At 39.0% G+C, this 13,263-nt stretch overlaps 1 protein-coding gene across 1 annotated transcript in view; it reads left to right on the top strand.

Moving 5' to 3' along the window:
- The window catches only part of LOC106591432 (monocyte to macrophage differentiation factor 2), a 36,968-nt gene that overhangs the window by 22,200 nt on the left and 1,505 nt on the right, over positions 1-13,263 (top strand). The window contains exons 2-4 of the mRNA XM_045711296.1: positions 3,054-3,135; positions 3,755-3,915; positions 4,530-4,604. Coding sequence (XP_045567252.1) covers positions 3,054-3,135; positions 3,755-3,915; positions 4,530-4,604 — 318 coding nt within the window. The remainder of the gene's footprint in view (positions 1-3,053; positions 3,136-3,754; positions 3,916-4,529; positions 4,605-13,263) is intronic.

Below are 13,263 nucleotides of genomic sequence, written 5' to 3'. Positions count from 1 at the left end.
AGGAAGGCATTGATGCTATGGACTGGCCCGCCCGTTCCCCAGACCTGAATCCAATTGAGCACATCTGGGACATCATGTCTCGCTCCATCCACCAACGCCACGTTGCACCACAGACTGTCCAGGAGTTGGCAGATCCCTCAGGAGACCATCCGCCACCTCATCAGGAGCATGCCCAGGCGTTGTAGGGAGGTCATACAGGCACGTGGAGGCCACACACACTACTGAGCCTCATTTTGACTTGTTTTAAGGACATTACATCAAAGTTGGATCAGCCTGTAGTGTGGTTTTCCACTTTAATTTTGAGTGTGACTCCAAATCCAGACCTCCATGGGTTGATAAATTGGATTTCCATTGATTATTTTTGTGTGATTTTGTTGTCAGCACATTCAACTATGTAAAGAAAAAAGTATTTAATAAGATTATTTCTTTCATTCAGATCTAGGATGTGTTGTTTATGTGTTTCCTTTATTTTTTTGAGCAGTATATTATGTACTTTCTTAGCCGAACAATGCTCTGCCACTGTTTGTTCTGTACAAAAACAGTGTCCAACAACTGTAACATTTTCAATTCAATTAGATCCCAACTTTTAAAAGGAATAAGCATGCGCAACCTGAAATCCCCAGTCAGGCCACCACCACAAATGTTTTGGTTGCGGGTTTCCTCGTTGCTGATATAGAACTCCACGCAGCCACAAGGAAGTCCATTCTTTCTCTGTATTTTCACCCTGTGAAATACTCTTCCTGAGGATTCTGGGGTACCTGCCCAACGGGTCTCGTAGCCCGTGAACAAGCTATACCCCTTTGTGGTAACTCTCAGTTCGGGACACACAACCTTGCGAAAAACCAACCAGTCTTCAACCCCGTAGTCCACTCCTAAAGTCTGGTCTGTAAATTGTCCACCTTCGGCTACGGTACAGAGTTTCACTCTACAGGCCGGGTAATCAAACTGATACCCCCAGTGCTGTCCATTAGACATCATCACTTGATCTTTCAGTGCAGTTGCGGGCGGTATTTGGGTTCTATACACGCATAGAAACCGCTTTTTTGGCGCATCGTATATTGTTGCTTTATACTGGGCCTTTTCTCTATGTTTCAGCCGCGGTCCTGCTTCCATTGTTACGGTCATCACTGCTTTGCCACTGATCACAAAATCCATGTTTATTTTTAAAATCTTGTTTAGTGTTCTGGGGCCGCATGTGTTGTTCTGGGTCTTATTTATAAGGCGTCTGCCTCCAACACAATCCCCCCCCCGGACATTCCTACTTCATAGACAACCCTAAGAGCAATAAAATAGGTGGGGTGTGGAGCCATCTTCTTTGAAATGTTCAAACACAACCCCCCAGGCAACTATATGGCCCTAACCACGTGACACCTTCCCGCCAGGATGTCCTGACCGGATGCCCTTATTTGGGCATGTAGGCATCATCCGGACATAGGGTCATAAATCACGATTTTGACCGATGCCGTCTACTTTATTCTCTCTGAGGAGTAACATTTAATAACATGTAGTCAGTGATGTTACTGTATGAACGAGGAGTAACATTTAATAACATGTAGTCAGTGATGTTACTGTATGAACGAGGAGTAACATTTAATAACATGTAGCCAGTGATGTTACTGTCAGAACGAGGAGTAACATTTAATAACATGTAGTCAGTGATGTTACTGTATGAACGAGGAGTAACATTTAATAACATGTAGCCAGTGATGTTACTGTCAGAACGAGGAGTAACATTTAATAACATGTAGTCAGTGATGTTACTGTCAGAACGAGGAGTAACATTTAATAACATGTAGTCAGTGATGTTACTGTATGAACGAGGAGTAACATTTAATAACATGTAGTCAGTGATGTTACTGTCAGAACGAGGAGTAACATTTAATAACGTAGTCAGTGATGTTACTGTCAGAACGAGGAGTAATATTTAATAACATGTAGTCAGTGATGTTACTGTATGAACGAGGAGTAACATTTAATAACATGTAGTCAGTGATGTTACTGTCAGAACGAGGAGTAACATTTAATAACGTAGTCAGTGATGTTACTGTCAGAACGAGGAGTAACATTTAATAACATGTATCCAGTGATGTTACTGTCAGAACGAGGAGTAACATTTAATAACATGTAGTCAGTGATGTTACTGTATGAACGAGGAGTAACATTTAATAACATGTAGTCAGTGATGTTACTGTCAGAACGAGGAGTAACATTTAATAACGTAGTCAGTGATGTTACTGTCAGAACGAGGAGTAACATTTAATAACATGTAGTCAGTGATGTTACTGTCAGAACGAGGAGTAATATTTAATAACATGTAGTCAGTGATGTTACTGTAAGAACGAGGAGTAACATTTAATAACATGTAGTCAGTGATGTTACTGTCAGAACGAGGAGTAACATTTAATAACGTAGTCAGTGATGTTACTGTCAGAACGAGGAGTAACATTTAATAACATGTAGTCAGTGATGTTACTGTCAGAACGAGGAGTAACATTTAATAACATGTAGTCAGTGATGTTACTGTCAGAACGAGGAGTAACATTTAATAACATGTAGTCAGTGATGTTACTGTCAGAACGAGGAGTAACATTTAATAACGTAGTCAGTGATGTTACTGTCAGAACGAGGAGTAATATTTAATAACATGTAGTCAGTGATGTTACTGTATGAACGAGGAGTAACATTTAATAACATGTAGTCAGTGATGTTACTGTCAGAACGAGGAGTAACATTTAATAACGTAGTCAGTGATGTTACTGTCAGAACGAGGAGTAATATTTAATAACATGTAGTCAGTGATGTTACTGTATGAACGAGGAGTAACATTTAATAACATGTAGTCAGTGATGTTACTGTATGAACGAGGAGTAACATTTAATAACATGTAGCCAGTGATGTTACTGTATGAACGAGGAGTAACATTTAATGATATAGAATCAGTGATGTTACTGTATGAACGAGGAGTAACATTTAATAATATGTAGTCAGTGATGTTACTGTATGAACGAGGCAGAACGCTGATTGTTCTGTTTGTTGTCTATTCTGAATTCCAGATTTATGAATAACAGAGTTCCGTCCAATAAGAGGTATCAACCCACAGACTATGAACATGCTGCAAACTGTGCTACACACGCGGTGAGAACACACACACACACACACACACACACACACACACACACACACACACACACACACACAGAGAGAAACACACGAACATATACACATACAAACACACACATACAAACACAAATACATACATACATACCGAAACAAACACACACACAATGAGACACACACACACAATAAGACACACACTGCCACTGACACACAGTAACACACAGTAACACACATAAAATAATAATTATTATAATCATGATTATAATCTAACAATGCCACTTAGCAGACACTTTTGTCCAAAGCGACTAACAGTCATGTGTGCATACATGTTATGTTTGGGTGGTCCTGGGAGTTGAACCAACAGAGCTACAGAGGACCACCGTGTTATGTTTGGGTTGTCCTGGGAGTTGAACCAACAGAGGACCACCGTGTTATGTTTGGGTGGTCCTGGGAGTTGAACCAACAGAGCTACAGAGGACCACCGTGTTATGTTTGGGTTGTCCTGGGAGTTGAACCAACAGAGCTACAGAGGACCACCGTGTTATGTTTGGGTGGTCCTGGGAGTTGAACCCACTGAGCTACAAAGGACCACCATTGTTGAATTGAATAATTTGTGTATGTGTTCTATTTCCTGCAGCTGTGGGTAATCCCCAGCCTATTGGGCAGCTCTGTGCTGCACTTCCTGTCTGAGGACCAATGGGAGCGTGTCTCAGCCTGGCTCTATGGGGCGGGGCTCACCTCCCTCTTCCTCATCTCTACTCTGTTCCACACGGTGACCTGGAAGAAAAGCCACCTACGGTACACACACACAGTCACGCGCACACAAAACACACACAAAACACACACAAAAACACACACAAAAACACACACAAAAACACTTTTTATTTTTCTCTATCCCTCTCTCTCTACCCTCTCCCCCCTCTCTCTATCTCTCCCTCTCTGGGAGGGGATTAGAGTTATATCAATGTAATGATGTTGTCATTACAGAGATGGTAATGTTTGTCTCTGCAGGGTTATTCTGTGGTTCTAGTGTAAAAATATTATCATGTTATAACAGGGTTGTAGTAATGGTCTATACTGTGGTTTAGGGTTAGATAGTATGTAGCCTGTAATAATTTCTCTGTAGGGTGTTGTTTCCACATTAAAAAAAGAAAAAAAGAAAAGTCAGTTAAGAACAAATTGTTATTTACAATGACGGTCTACCGGGGAACAGGGGGTTAACTGTCTTGTTCATGGATCAGAACGACAGATTTTTACCTTGTCAGCTCTGGGATTCGATCCAGCAACATTTCGGTTACTGGCCCAACGCTCTAACCACCAGTCTACCTGCCGATCTGTGTATAAGGTTAGGGTTAGGTAGTGTATATGGTTAATAGCAGCAGTATGTATAATCATGTTCTGTATCTCTCTAGGTCTGTGGAGCACTGTTTCCACATGTGTGACAGAATGGTGATCTATTTCTTCATAGCAGCCTCCTACGCCCCCTGGTGAGTCAGAGGTGCTACTGCAGCCTCATTGTCTAACTAGACTACACTACTGTCTATAACTACACTACTGTCTCTATAACTAGACTACTGTCTCTATAACTAGACTACTGTCTCTATAACTAGACTACTGTCTCTATAACTGGACTACACTACTGTCTCTATAACTAGACTACACTACTGTCTCTATAACTAGACTACTGTCTCTATAACTAGACTACACTACTGTCTATAACTACACTACTGTCTCTATAACTAGACTACTGTCTCTATAACTAGACTACTGTCTCTATAACTAGACTACACTACTGTCTCTATAACTAGACTACACTACTGTCTCTATAATTAGACTACACTACTGTCCATATAACTAGACTACACTGTGTCTATAACTACACTACTGTCTCTATAACTACACTACTGTCTCTATAACTAGACTACTGTCTCTATAACTAGACTACACTACTGTCTCTATAACTAGACTACACTACTGTCTCTATAACTAGACTACACTACTGTCTCTATAACTAGACTACACTATTGTCTCTATAGACTACACTACTGTCCATATAACTAGACTACACTACTGTCTCTATAACTAGACTACTGTCTCTATAACTAGACTACTGTCTCTATAACTAGACTACTGTCTCTTTAACTAGACTACACTACTGTCTCTATAACTAGACTACACTACTGTCTCTATACTTAGACTACACTACTGTCCATATAACTAGACTACACTGTGTCTATAACTACACTACTGTCTCTATAACTAGATTACTGTCTATAACTAGACTACACTACTGTCTCTATAACTAGACTACACTACTGTCTCTATAACTAGACTACTGTCTCTATAACTAGACTACTGTCTCTATAACTAGACTACACTACTGTCTCTATAACTAGACTACACTACTGTCTCTATAACTAGACTACTGTCTCTATAACTAGACTACTGTCTCTATAACTAGACTACACTACTGTCTCTATAACTAGACTACACTACTGTCTCTATAACTAGACTACACTACTGTCTCTATAACTAGACTACTGTCTCTATAACTAGACTACACTGTGTCTATAACTAGACTACTGTCTCTATAACTAGACTACACTACTGTCTCTATAACTAGACTACACTACTGTCTCTATAATTAGACTACACTACTGTCCATATAACTAGACTACACTGTGTCTATAACTACACTACTGTCTCTAACTAGACTACTGTCTCTATAACTAGACTACACTACTGTCTCTATAACTAGACTACACTACTGTCTCTATAACTAGACTACACTACTGTTTCTATAACTAGACTACTATCTCTGTAACTAGACTACACTACTGTCTCTGTAACTAGACTACACTACTGTCTCTATAACTACTATTGTCTCTATAACTAGACTACACTACTGTCTCTGTAACTAGACTACACTACTGTCTCTGTAACTAGACTACACTACTGTCTCTGTAACTAGACTACACTACTGTCTCTATAACTAGACTACACTACTGTCTCTATAACTATACTACTGTCTCTATAACTAGACTACACTACTGTCTCTATAACTAGAATACACTACTATCTCTATAACTAGACTACACTACTGTCTCTAACTAGACTACTGTCTCTATAACTAGACTACACTACTGTCTCTATAACTACTACTGTCTCTATAACTAGACTACTGTCTCTATAACTAGACTACACTACTGTCTCTTTAACTAGACTACACTACTGTCTCTATAACTAGACTACACTACTGTCTCTATAACTAGACTACTGTCTCTATAACTAGACTACACTGTGTCTATAACTAGACTACTGTCTCTATAACTAGACTACACTACTGTCTCTATAACTAGACTACACTACTGTCTCTATAACTACTATTGTCTCTATAACTAGACTACACTACTGTCTCTGTAACTAGACTACTGTCTCTATAACTAGACTACTGTCTCTATAACTAGACTACTGTCTCTATAACTAGACTACTGTCTCTATAACTAGACTACACTACTGTCTCTTTAACTAGACTACACTACTGTCTCTATAACTAGACTACACTACTGTCTCTGTAACTAGACTACACTACTGTCTCTATAACTAGACTACACTACTGTCTCTATAACTACACTACACTACTGTCTCTATAACTACACTACTGTCTCTATAACTACACTACTGTCTCTATAACTAGACTAGACTACTGTCTCTATAACTAGACTACTGTCTCTATAACTAGACTACACTACTGTCTCTATAACTAGACAACTGTCTCTATAGCTAGACTACACTACTGTCTCTAACTACACTACTGTCTCTATAACTAGACTACACTACTGTCTCTATAACTACACTACTGTCTCTATAACTACACTACTGTCTCTATAACTGGACTACACTACTGTCTCTATAACTACACTTCTGTCTCTATAACTAGACTACTGTCTCTATAACTAGACTACACTACTGTATCTATAACTAGACTACACTACTGTCTCTATAACTAGACTACTGTTTCTATAACTAGACTACACTACTGTCTCTATAACTACTACTGTCTCTATAACTAGACTACACTACTGTCTCTTTAACTAGACTACACTACTGTCTCTTTAACTAGACTACACTACTGTCTCTTTAACTAGACTACACTACTGTCTCTATAACTAGACTACACTACTGTCTCTGTAACTAGACTACACTACTGTCTCTATAACTAGACTACACTACTGTCTCTATAACTACACTACACTACTGTCTCTATAACTACACTACTGTCTCTATAACTAGACTACACTACTGTCTCTATAACTACACTACTGTCTCTATAACTAGACTAGACTACTGTCTCTATAACTAGACTACTGTCTCTATAACTAGACTACACTACTGTCTCTATAACTAGACTACTGTCTCTATAGCTAGACTACACTACTGTCTCTATAACTACACTGCTGTCTCTATAACTACTACTGTCTCTATAACTAGACTACACTACTGTCTCTTTAACTAGACTAGACTACTGTCTCTATAACTAGACTACTGTCTCTATAACTAGACTACACTACTGTCTCTATAACTAGACTACTGTCTCTATAACTAGACTACTGTCTCTATAACTAGACTACTGTCTCTATAACTAGACTACACTACTGTCTCTGTAACTAGACTACTGTCTCTATAACTAGACTACTGTCTCTATAACTAGACTACTGTCTCTATAACTAGACTACTGTCTCTATAACTAGACTACACTACTGCCTCTATAACTACACTGCTGTCTCTATAACTACTACTGTCTCTATAACTAGACTACACTACTGTCTCTTTAACTAGACTAGACTACTGTCTCTATAACTAGACTACTGTCTCTATAACTAGACTACACTACTGTCTCTATAACTAGACTACTGTCTCTATAACTAGACTACTGTCTCTATAACTAGACTACACTACTGTCTCTGTAACTAGACTACTGTCTCTATAACTAGACTACTGTCTCTATAACTAGACTACTGTCTCTATAACTAGACTACTGTCTCTATAACTAGACTACACTACTGTCTCTGTAACTAGACTACACTACTGTCTCTATAACTAGACTACACTACTGTCTCTATAACTAGACTACACTACTGTCTCTATAACTACACTACTGTCTCTATAACTAGACTACACTGCTGTCTCTATAACTAGACTAGACTACTGTCTCTATAACTAGACTACTGTCTCTATAACTAGACTACACTACTGTCTCTATAACTAGACTACTGTCTCTATAGCTAGACTACACTACTGCCTCTATAACTACACTACTGTCTCTATAACTAGACTACACTACTGTCTCTATAACTACACTGCTGTCTCTATAACTACTACTGTCTCTTTAACTAGACTACACTACTGTCTCTTTAACTAGACTACACTACTGTCTCTATAACTAGACTACTGTCTCTATAACTAGACTACTGTCTCTATAACTAGACTACTGTCTCTATAACTACACTACACTACTGTCTCTATAACTATACTTCTGTCTCTATAACTACACTACTGTCTCTATAACTGGACTACACTACTGTCTCTATAACTACACTACTGTCTCTATAACTAGACTACTGTCTGTATAACTAGACTACACTACTGTCTCTATAACCACTACTGTCTCTATAACTAGACTACACTACTGTCTCTATAACTAGACTACTGTTTCTATAACTAGACTACACTACTGTCTCTATAACTACACTGCTGTCTCTATAACTACTACTGTCTCTTTAACTAGACTACACTACTGTCTCTTTAACTAGACTACACTACTGTCTCTATAACTAGACTACTGTCTCTATAACTAGACTACTGTCTCTATAACTAGACTACTTTCTCTATAACTAGACTACACTACTGTCTCTATAACTAGACTACACTACTGTATCTATCTCTATAGTCCAGAGCTTCTCCACAGTCTTCAGTTGTTATAACAGCAAAGGTGGGACCAACTCCACAGTAAACTTTCAGCACGCTTTATGGGGAAGAACACTCAACAACCACAGCACTCACACAAATGAAATTGATGATAAAATGATTGTGGGGGATGTCTTGTTAGACTTCAGTGCGGCTTTTGACATTATCGATCATAGTCTGCTGCTGGAAAAACGTATGACTTTACACCCCCTGCTATAATGTGGATAAAGAGTTACTTGTCTAACAGGACACAGAGGGTGTTCTTTAATGGAAGCCTCTCAAATATAATCCAGGTAGAAGCAGGAATTCCCCAGGTTAGCTGCTTTTTTTTTTTTTTTTACAAATGACATGCCACTGACTTTGAGTAAAGCCAGTGTGTCTATGTATGCGGATGACTCAACACTATACACGTCAGCTACTACAGCGACAGAAATGACTGCAACACTTAACAAAGAGTTGCAGTTAGTTTCAGAGTGGGTGGCAAGGAATAAGTTAGCCCTAAATATTTCTAAAACTAAAAGCATTGTATTTGGGACAAAACATTCACTAAACCCTAAATCTCAACTAAATCTTGTAATAAATAATGTGGAAATTGAGCAGGTTGAGGTGACTAAACTGCTTGGAGTAAGCCTGGATTGTAAACTGTCATGGTCAAAACATGTTGATACAATAGTAGCTAAGATGGGGAGAAGTCTGTCCATAATAAAGTGTTTCTCTGTCTTCTTAACAACACTATCAACAAAGCAGGTCCAACAGGCCCTAGTTTTGTCGCACCTTGACTACTGTTCAGTCATGTGGTCAGGTGCCACACAAAAGGACTTAGGAAATTTGCAATTGGCTCAGAACAGGGCAGCACGGCTGGCCCTTGGATGTACACAGAGAGCTAACATTAATAATAAGCATGTCAATCTCTCCTGGCTCAAAGTGGAGGAGAGATTGACGACATCACTACTTGTATTTATGAGAGGTATTGACATGTTGAAAGCACCGAGCTGTCTGTCTAAACTACTGGCACACAGCTCGGACACCCACCCATACCCCACAAAACATGCCACCAGAGGTCTCTTCACAGTCCCCAAGTCCAGAACAGACTATGGGAGGCACACAGTACTACATAGAGCCATGACTACATGGAACTCTATACCACATCAGGTAACTGATGCAAGCAGTAGAATCAGATTTAAAAGGCAGGTAAAAATACAACTTATGGAACAGCGGGGACTGTGAAGAGACACAAACATTGGCACAGATACATGCACACACACACGATAGCATACGCACTATTACACACACACACACACACACACACACACACACACACACACACACACACACACACAATAGCATACGCACTATACACACACACACAGATTTGTGGTAGGGGCAGAGTAGGGGCCTGAGGGCACACAGTGTGTTGGGAAATCTGTGAATGTGTTGTAATGTTATAAAATTGTATAACTGCCTTAATTTGCTGGACCCCATGAAGAGTAGATGCTGCCTTGGCAGGAACTAATGGGGATCCATAATAAACCCCAGGAAGAGTAGCTGCTGCCTTGGCAGGAACTAATGGGGATCCATAATAAACCCCATGAAGAGTAGCTGCTGCCTTGGCAGGAACTAATGGGGATCCATAATAAATACAAATACAAATATTAATGCCCATGATTTTGGAATGAGATGTTTGACGAGCAGGTGTCCACATACTTTTGGTCATTTAGTGTAAGGATAATAATCTACCATTATAATATCTGTGATACCAGGCTGCATGTATGTATATAATAATCTACCATTATAATATCTGTGATACCAGGCTGCATGTATATATATAATAATCTACCATTATAATATCTGTGATACCAGGCTGCATGTGTATATATATAATAATGATACCAGGCTGCATGTATATATATAATAATCTACCATTATAATATCTGTGATACCAGGCTGCATGTATATATATAATAATGATACCAGGCTGCATGTATATATATAATAATCTACCATTATAATATCTGTGATACCAGGCTGCATGTATATATATAATAATGATACCAGGCTGCATGTATATATATAATAATCTACCATTATAATATCTGTGATACCAGGCTGCATGTATATATATAATAATGATACCAGGCTGCATGTATATATATAATAATCTACCATTATAATATCTGTGATACCAGGCTGCATGTATATATATAATAATATACCATTATAATATCTGTGATACCAGGCTGCATGTATGTATATAATAATGATACCAGGCTGCATGTATATATATAATAATCTACCATTATAATATCTGACATATACTGTACTACACTAGTCTGGACTACAGCATCATATACTGGACTACACTAGTCTGGACTACCGCATCACATACTGTACTAGACTAGTCTGGACTACATCATCATATACTGGACTACACTAGTCTGGACTACAGCATCATATACTGTACTACACTAGTCTGGACTACAGCATCATATACTGGACTACACTAGTCTGGACTAGATCATCATATACTGTACTACACTAGTCTGGACTACAGCATCATATACTGGACTACACTAGTCTGGACTAGATCATCATATACTGGACTACACTAGTCTGGACTACATCATCATATACTGTACTACACTAGTCTGGACTACAGCATCATATACTGGACTACACTAGTCTGGACTACATCATCATATACTGTACTACACTAGTCTGGACTACAGAGACTAGTCTGGACTACAGCATCATATACTGTACTACACTAGTCTGGACTACAGCATCATATACTGGACTACACTAGTCTGGACTACACTAGTCTGGACTACAGCATCACATACTGTGCTACACTACTCTGGACTACACTAGTCTAGACTACATCATCATATACTGTACTACACTAGTCTGGACTACGCTAGTCTGGACTACAGCATCATATACTGTACTACACTAGTCTGGACTACATCATCATATACTGGACTACACTAGTCTGGACTACAGCATCACATACTGGACTACACTAGTCTGGACTAGATCATCATATACTGTACTACGCTAGTCTGGACTACATCACCATATACTGGACTACACTAGTCTGGACTACAGCATCATATACTGGACTACACTAGTCTGGACTACAGCATCATATACTGGACTACACTAGTCTGTACTACACTAGTCTGGACTACATCATCATATACTGGACTACACTAGTCTGGACTAGATCATCATATACTGTACTACACTAGTCTGGACTACATCATCATATACTGTACTACACTAGTCTGGACTACATCATCATATACTGGACTACACTAGTCTGGACTAGATCATATACTGGACTACACTAGTCTGTACTACACTAGTCTGGACTACATCATCATATACTGGACTACACTAGTCTGGACTAGATCATATACTGTACTACACTAGTCTGGACTACAGCATCATATACTGGACTACACTAGTCTGTACTACACTAGTCTGGACTACAGCATCATATACTGGACTACACTAGTCTGTACTACACTAGTCTGGACTAGATCATCATATACTGTACTACACTAGTCTGGACTACAGCATCATATACTGGACTACACTAGTCTGGACTACAGCATCATATACTGGACTACACTAGTCTGGACTACAGCATCATATACTGGACTACACTAGTCTGGACTACAGCATCATATACTGGACTACACTAGTCTGGACTAGATCATCATATACTGGACTACACTAGTCTGGACTAGATCATCATATACTGTACTACACTAGTCTGGACTACATCATCATATACTGTACTACACTAGTCTGGACTACACTAGTCTGGACTACATCATCATATACTGGACTACACTAGTCTGGACTACATCATCATATACTGGACTACACTAGTCTGGACTACACTAGTCTGGACTACATCATCATATACTGGACTACACTAGTCTGGACTACATCATCATATACTGGACTACACTAGTCTGGACTACAGCATCATATTCTGTACTACACTAGTCTGGACTACACTAGTCTGGACTACATCATCATATACTGGACTACACTAGTCTGGACTACAGCATCATATACTGGACTACACTAGTCTGGACTCCATCATCATATACTGTACTACACTAGTCTGGACTACACTAGTCTGGACTACATCATCATATAATGGAC

The sequence above is a fragment of the Salmo salar genome, chromosome ssa02 (genome assembly GCF_905237065.1).
Source record: "Salmo salar chromosome ssa02, Ssal_v3.1, whole genome shotgun sequence".
NCBI classification, from domain to species: domain Eukaryota; kingdom Metazoa; phylum Chordata; class Actinopteri; order Salmoniformes; family Salmonidae; genus Salmo; species Salmo salar.
The sequence above is the reverse complement of the archived record's forward strand: the minus strand, read 5'-3'. Positions and strand labels throughout refer to the sequence as shown.